At 43.2% G+C, this 7,806-nt stretch overlaps 1 protein-coding gene across 1 annotated transcript; it reads left to right on the top strand.

Moving 5' to 3' along the window:
* The first annotated feature begins 5,753 nt into the window (after positions 1-5,753).
* On the top strand, positions 5,754-7,435 carry LOC113149138 (thyroxine 5-deiodinase-like). Its single transcript, XM_026341021.1, has one exon. The coding sequence runs from the start codon at positions 6,062-6,064 to the stop codon at positions 6,866-6,868; it is 807 nt and encodes a 268-aa protein (XP_026196806.1). The 5' UTR covers positions 5,754-6,061; the 3' UTR covers positions 6,869-7,435.
* Positions 7,436-7,806: the final 371 nt, after the last annotated feature.

The raw sequence follows: 7,806 nt of genomic DNA, 5'->3' as shown, positions 1-7,806 counted from the left end.
GAACATGGGGGTTGCTTTTGCTGAAACCTGTTGACTGTGTAATAAAAGAACAACATGTAAATTCTGTGTTGAGGGTTCAGCTCTCATTTATACCTATTTCTTTTTTTTTTCATGTGGGTCAAATAAATGCTCAATTCTGGGAAGACTTAGCCCAATAAATCCCCTGTTATCAGGCCATAATGACAAGCAATCTTCAAAACACACCAAAGACTGGCTTGGGGAAAGGTTTGGAAATGAACAAAACACAAGTGAAATTCCTGTCCAAATCAAAATCACATTATTAGCCTTACTGGAAATCTCTTCTGAGTAATAACTCTGTGCTTTGACATTTGAGAATAGTCTTTCATTTTCACAGCAGTATCATATCAAACCTCAGCTGGCATGGCTCAGATTTTGTTCCAGCTTTATCTGCTTAGTTTTGGTGGTGTTCCTGGCTGAAAAGTCAAAAGAGGCAGCACGATTCATTTCTGAGTATACTGATAAACTGCAGCCAGGAACACTACGTAACGCGAACGCATCTTCTTATGATTGACTCTTTAACAATAGAACAGATGAGTTCTTTTTCTGAGCTTAGTGACCAGGCTGTGTGATATGATAGCATGGTTTTGTTGACAAAGGACTATTATGATCCAAGGTGATGCATCTGTGTGGATCAGCTACATAACAGTTGCTTAATAATTATAAATTATCTCATGTACTTGACAAACATGAGAGTCAGGGCTGTGATTAAGGCACAAATAGTCAATAAGTCAGGAAATAGTGCAGAATGGGAAATGTTTCTTCTTACATTGATGCTTTCTATTTATTTCCAGCTGTACACTGTTCCTCTGCGACCACTAAAGAGTCTTCTTTTGACTGGAGTTTTGCCAGTTTTTATTTTTTTTATTTTGCCAGTTCTGTACCTCTGATGTCATTGTCTTTCTATCTCTCCGTAAACACCGCTCAATGTACCGATCTTCTGATGGTGAACCGACAGATCTATTTTTTTTTTGAGTGCAAGGCACTACCCCTGTAGAAGCCTCAGTCCGGCCACGTTTTGCTCTTTGCTGAGAATAACAATTTGACTTCTGAAGAAAAAGTTGCCCGGTTTGAATTCAGATCAAATCCACCTTAGAGCTGCATGAATGTGTCCTTCAGTGGCAGGGACAAAACTCAAGACTCAACTCTCAGATGTTTCTTCTTCATTTTACATGTGGCTTGAAACAGCCAAGGTTTACGTGGATATGTCAGAGATCTTCAACATAAAGTATAATGAGCATTATGTACACATACTGTATTCACATAATGCTTAAATATGTCATAAATCTTTATGTGTGTGTGTGTGTGTGTGTGTGTGTGTGTAGACTACCATGTGCGCTCAGTGATTCTCCAGTCACTCTCCAGTGTAGTGTTAATAGTGGTTTCGCTTGGATTCCAGCCACACTTAGTGCTTTGCCCGAGGCTCAGTCCAGGCTGTTTTTTTCTATTCTAGGATGTCCTTGTATGACCCGTGCTGCCATGCCAAGATTCTGGCAGTGTCTGCTTGGGTTCTAGGAGTTTATTTCTGAAAAAGAAAAAGAAAAAAAAAAAAAAAAACAGAATCAATGCTCAGGCCGCCAGTGTTTCATTAAGCCATACTTGTCAATCTAGCGGTTGAGAATGTGAAAAGCAGCAGTAGCTGTGGGGTTGTGGTGGTAGACAACAAAACAAAAAGAGGTATTTAAACAATGAAAAAGTTGCTCTCATGAGTATTCAAGCAAAAAAAAAGAAAAAAGACTTTTGACGCATTGCTTTTTCTAGGAAATGTTTTGGTAGCAGCGATCTGAAAGCCCTCGTGTGTTAAAAAGTCCAACATTTTTACCGTTGTTTTTCTCTCTCATCTTATATAATTTGTTCGTTATGTCTTATTGTGTGCACATATGTTTACACCCTCAAAGACTTGACAGCAGCAATTGGCAGGCCTACAAAATAAACAGATAAGACTGATTTGCCGAGTGAGGAAGGAAGATTCCTCAAAGGTAAAGGTAACTGGTGTGTGGGTTAAAGGAGAAGCGCCTAAGGGTGCCAGCGTAATCTAGGAAGTGAAAGTGTAAATCGGCGTCCCATTCGTCTTATCTCATTTGCAATCATGTGCTTAGAAGGTTTTCGGTGGTCAGTGTGTGCACATGAGGACAAGGTCTGTGTTTTAAAGGAACCCGTGTCTGAGTATTTGTATGTTGACAGCCTTCGCTAATGAGCTTAGGCGAATTAGTATTCCTGCGTTGACCTCTTGGACCATTCGGCCACACAAGGATGAACCCAAGCTGATCTTAGAAGGCCTAATGATTCTAGGAAAATCAGCCCAAGAAACCAACAGTGGCAAGGAGTTCACCTCAAGCCAGCGCACATGTTCTTTTCTTCCTGTAGCCTGGGTGTAAACAAGCGAAAGACGCCAGAGGTCCAATCCAGATCACAGTAGTAATTTACCAGACCAGTGCGGAAAAAACAAATTCACTGGAACTTTGAGTTGTAACACAAGTGTCGTAAATGGTTTCTTTATTACTGAAAGTCTTAGTATATGTGTTTGGTAAACTCTAAACTTTCCTGTGATCATCAAAAAATATATGTGTCTTAGGATATTACATCAGCTAATCATCTGTTCTCGGAAATCTGCTGGCTTATCTTCAACATTTCGCAACTTCTTGTTAAAATTCCACATGTCCATCTTGGAGCATCACATGAAGAACGCTTTTCCGCTTTGTGTCCTGTTCAGTGCTAACAATGCAGTTCGAGGCTGGCACTAAGTTTAGGTCAAGTGTTTAAAGCCTCTTTCTTGAGCCATATGCAGAGCTCCCGTACACAGGCAGTGAGTCATCTTGTAAATGGTCTGGTTAAAGCTGACATAAAATGAATGAAGTTTGGCTGCTGCACTAAAAACGATAGCCTTCACGAGACGGTGTGTCATCAGTTAGCTGGAGTTTTGGTGCCTCGAGGGCGGTCCGTCCGCACTTCAGCGTCTGAATCACCTCCAGTTCGGGGAAAAGTGCACGTTCATCACTACCAACCAACTGTTGCCTGTCTTTTTGAATTGGACAATGCGAAATGCATGTCTGACGCACGTGCCTGAGCATCAAGCTCTTATTCTCAGACAGAGAAGCTGTTTGTGTTCCACCCCATCACAGGACAACAGTTAAAGCACTTAATTCACGACAACGTGAAGAAGACAGGGAGACAACTCATTTGATTCAGGAAAGTATCTTCTTCTGACTGGCACCAATGTATCGAATCAAATTATTATTATCTCATCCTTTTCATTTTTAGAGGAGAATCCAACTGTCACACTGTTTCGATGAAACATGAGCTATAATCCAATTTGAAGCTCCTCAGTGTTCCTTCTTCTCTTTATACTGCAATATTATCCACTATAACATAATCCCTTCACGTTGGCTTTGCCTTTTTATGCCTCACATTCCTTTATACTACTTTGTTTACTAAGCTTCACACTTGCAGATGTTGTAGTGGAGACGTCAGACAAGGTGCACATCTGGTTTGTTATGGCCATTTTTTTTTTTTTTTTTTTTTTTTTTTTTGCCAGGTCGTCTGCTGTTCTCTTCAGAGCTCTGCGAAACACCATCAGAAGCCTCGAGTGCCAGAGCTCCTAAACTGTTCCAGCCTGGCTGTCTGTGCTTTTATTGCAGGTGTAGCTCTCAAAGAAATGTGCAACATGTGCTAAAGGGTTATGTGAGTTTATTACAACTTGAATCTTGTTTTCCTTTCATTTGATCAAGTGCACCATAAGGATGCACTTGATCAAAGTGACGTGTGATGTGTGACTAATAAAAGAAAGAGGCAAGAAACACGTACGGTGTGACGATCCGGTTTACACCGACCCTCGGGGAAGAAGTTTATTAGGAAACAGATATAAAATCAAAACAGTAAGCAGTTAATCACAGTTTACTGAACAACTTCCTGATTCAACTTTGAGCTAGCAGTTTCTCTGGTTTTCCACAAATACCGTTTCTCTGGAAATGAACATTTGGCAGACTCAGCTTGACTTGTATTTCAGTTTAACTTGAGTTTCAAGTTGACAGAAAACACAACTGACAAGTTGTCTGTTTTACACGGTGTCTGTACTGGAGTGTTTCCATTTGATGTTTTAGTTACTTTTACGACAAGAAGATGTAATCAGATTATTATGCTAGTGATTAGTTGATCAGTAAATTTATTACTACAATTTTTACTTTTTCTCATTTTCATCTTTACAGCACTAATGTGAAATTAGTTCAGTAGCTATTTCCTCCTCACGACACACCTTTCTTTATTCACTTTGGTCTCATTTCTCATGTCCTTTAAGTTACCCTGTTTTATTTTCTCCTCTCCTCCGTGTCAACTGTTGTATAGATATAAAATCATTTCAAATAATAAACATATGGAATAAACAGTTTGACAGTTTCTTGGTGATCCTCTGTATGTTGAAGGGAAAGCGTGAGGAGCGACCCTACATCACCTCACATCATTACATATCAAGGAGAATTTCAAGCCAGACACATCTGTAGAAAGTCTTCACGTGACTGGAGCACCTCTTTGAGTCATCTAACTTCCTCTACAAAGTGATGGAAGAAGCTCCCTCCTCTCGCTTCTGTTTCCCTAAGATGCTGCTTTCCTCACTTGTATAAGGCGTCTCTCCTCTCCACCGTTTGTGCTTTACATCTCCCTCCACCTCTGTAATGTTCCCTCAAATATCACTCTGCGCTGTAAGGTCAGCATCACGGTGCGCACAGCACCACCTCTGCCTGTATGTGCCTTCTTTTAATGAAAGCGTTTGTCGTTTGAGGGAATGAAACTCCATCAGGGAGGAGGAAGTTTTTGTTGGCAGTAATAAACTGGATATTTCTGTCAGGTTTTTTTTTTTTTTTTTTTTTAATCTGGAGGAGGTGGATGACACACACGCTCCATAGAGACACGATCCACGGGGGGCAGGGAAAAACGAAAGAGATAAGGGTGCAGTAAGAAGAGGAGGGACGAAGTAAAGGAAAAAGACATACTCTAATGAGTGGGATGGCTTGAGGCTCACTGGGATGATGTTTCAAAGTGAGGTGATCTGACTGACAGGTCTGCTGTGGTCAAGGTTAAGATCAGAGAGGGTGACGTTGTGTTGAGCAGACAACATGAACTTGAAAATAAGAATAACTGAACTGGGTATACATGTAAAATAGCTAATGAATTACTGGATAAAACCTCTTTTTCCTGTAAAGAGCCGTGGGGGTGTTGGAGCCAATCCCAGCTGTCATCTGGGTAGAGGCAGGGTACGTGGTCTATCACAGGGGGGGGGACACATAGAGACAGACGCGTCCTAATCTTTGTAATCTTTTTAATTCTTTTGAAATGGTTAAAAAAAAAGAAAGAAACTTGAGCTCTGAAACACTGGCTATCTTTTAGTTTTGAAACTGGTGGTGGCAGGTTTATACCGCCTTCCGTTCCCCTCAAGGTGTTCAGGGGCCCCACAGCACATCAGGGAATGAGTCATCCAGCGTTTACAGTCCCGTATGAATCCAGCGCCGTCTAGTGGCTCCACGGAGTCCTGCAGCCGTCACGGGGAGCAGGGAGCTCTGAGTTCACATGCATGATGACGTGAACTCAAATGTTTTGCCTTTTTTTTTTTTTTTTTTTTTTTTTTTTATGACGACTTTCAGGACCAACCGTGCGTTCAGCTACAAGCAATTAAAACTAATCCGAGTGTCTCACAATAATGTGACAAACACACACACACACACACACACACACACACACACACACATGTTTTATCGGCAAATGTGGAGTGAAGACAAGTCATTGAGTCTCTCTCTCTCTCTCTCTCTTTGGATCTTTGAAGCCCAGAGTTGACGGGAGGTAATCCCCACCATGTGAGTGGGCGGTGTGGGTACCGGAGGCGTGTTTTTTCTTTTTCTTTTTTTTTTTTTTCCTCTCTTTTTTCTCATTATTCAAATGCTGCTGTACCTATAAAAACAGTGGCTACATGCGTCAGATAGTTTCCCCCGATGGGTAAAGGTGACTAAATACTTGCTTTCGCCGGCCCAGTCGCATCCTGTTGGCAGGGGAACGGATGATGCACGACTCCGGTGGTGTCCAAATGGCGAGGACGCTGAAACACGCAGCCCTGTGCCTGATGCTGCTGCCCCGGTTCCTCCTGGCCGCCGTGATGCTGTGGCTCCTGGATTTTTTGTGCATAAGGAAAAAAGTGCTGCTGAAAATGGGGGAGAAGCTGGACAGCCCGGATGACCCGCCGGTGTGCGTCTCTGACTCTAATAAGATGTTCACCTTGGAGTCCCTCAGGGCCGTGTGGTACGGCCAGAAATTGGACTTTCTCAAATCTGCGCACCTCGGGCGCACTGCGCCTAACACCGAGGTGGTTATGGTCCAGGAGCGGAGGCAGGTCCGGATCCTGGACTGTATGAAAGAGAAAAGACCACTCATTCTTAACTTTGGCAGCTGCTCCTGACCGCCATTCATGACGCGCCTGGCGGCGTTTCAGCGCGTCGTAAGACAGTACGCAGACATTGCGGACTTTTTAGTTGTGTACATCGAGGAGGCGCATCCGTCCGACGGCTGGGTCAGCTCGGACGCGCCGTATCAGATCCCCAAGCACCGCTGCTTGGAGGACAGACTGAGAGCCGCTCAACTGATGCTCACCGAAGTGCCCGGGGGCAACGTGGTGGTGGATAATATGGACAACTCCTCCAACGCCGCGTACGGAGCGTACTTTGAGAGACTTTACATCGTGAGGGATGAGAGGGTGGTGTATCAGGGAGGCAGAGGTCCAGAGGGATACCGCATTTCTGAGCTTAGGAACTGGCTGGAGCAGTACAGGACCGATTTGGTGAATTCCCAAACGGCGGTACTCGACGTGTAGTTGAAAATGAACTCTCTGCTGCTCTGTTCGTTCTGCTTCAGTGTCGAGTCCACAGTGCAAAATATTCCGATGCTGCTATCGAATGTCCCCAAATGGCACATTGTTGTTTTTTTCTCGCATTAAGATATTCAGGACTCTTTGACAAATAGCCTAAAGTCACGTTGAAGCCCATATGTAGGCTGTAGGCTGTTACATTGTGCTTGTGATGACCTTAACTGATTGCGCATAGCCAGTTCTTTATTTTTATTTGTATTGTTTTTGTATGGAAAAGTCTTTCAATCAATTGAAGCGGGATTCAATTAGTGATCACTCTATTTTTCTACAATACTGTGTGCGTGCGTGTGTGCGTGTGTGTGTGTGTGTGTGTGTGCCAGTGTGCGTGCATGCGTTCAGTCTAATATCCGACTTGGGTGTATCTGTGAAGTTCGGTTTTTAAAAGGCGCAGCCAGAAAACCGACACTGATGTCTGTGACACCGGGTTCATATTAGCAGGACGTCTTCACTGATTGCCAAACGATGTAATGTTGATGCAGTGTAACTGAACAAATGTTTTGAATAAATGTCAGATCACACATGTATGATTTAGGCTACTGTTGACTGTGGAGCAAACGGAGGGTCTTTGGTTGGGTAGACCATCAGCTGAATTTCTTTCAACTGCTCAGCCTTGAGGCCTGTGACAACATATTTGATTGACTTGCCATCTGGTGACGTCATAGCTTCTTCATGTGAGCCCTTTCAGGGTGTTTCCTGATTGTTTAAAGCCAGACTACATCTCTATACATTATGTGTCTTACAGTGTGGGCCGTGTTTTCCCAGGCAGACCAGCCCTGTAGGTGAAGTGATGCACCAAACCGCGGAGCTTTTCAAGCCCTTACTGATGTCATTTCTGGGCATGAAACATGCGAGAAAGGGGAAACTAGAAATGACTTTTTCGTGTG

Source organism: Anabas testudineus, chromosome 24 (genome assembly GCF_900324465.2).
Source record: "Anabas testudineus chromosome 24, fAnaTes1.2, whole genome shotgun sequence".
NCBI classification, from domain to species: domain Eukaryota; kingdom Metazoa; phylum Chordata; class Actinopteri; order Anabantiformes; family Anabantidae; genus Anabas; species Anabas testudineus.
Note: the sequence above shows the minus strand (reverse complement) of the source record. Positions and strands in the feature narration are given on the sequence as shown.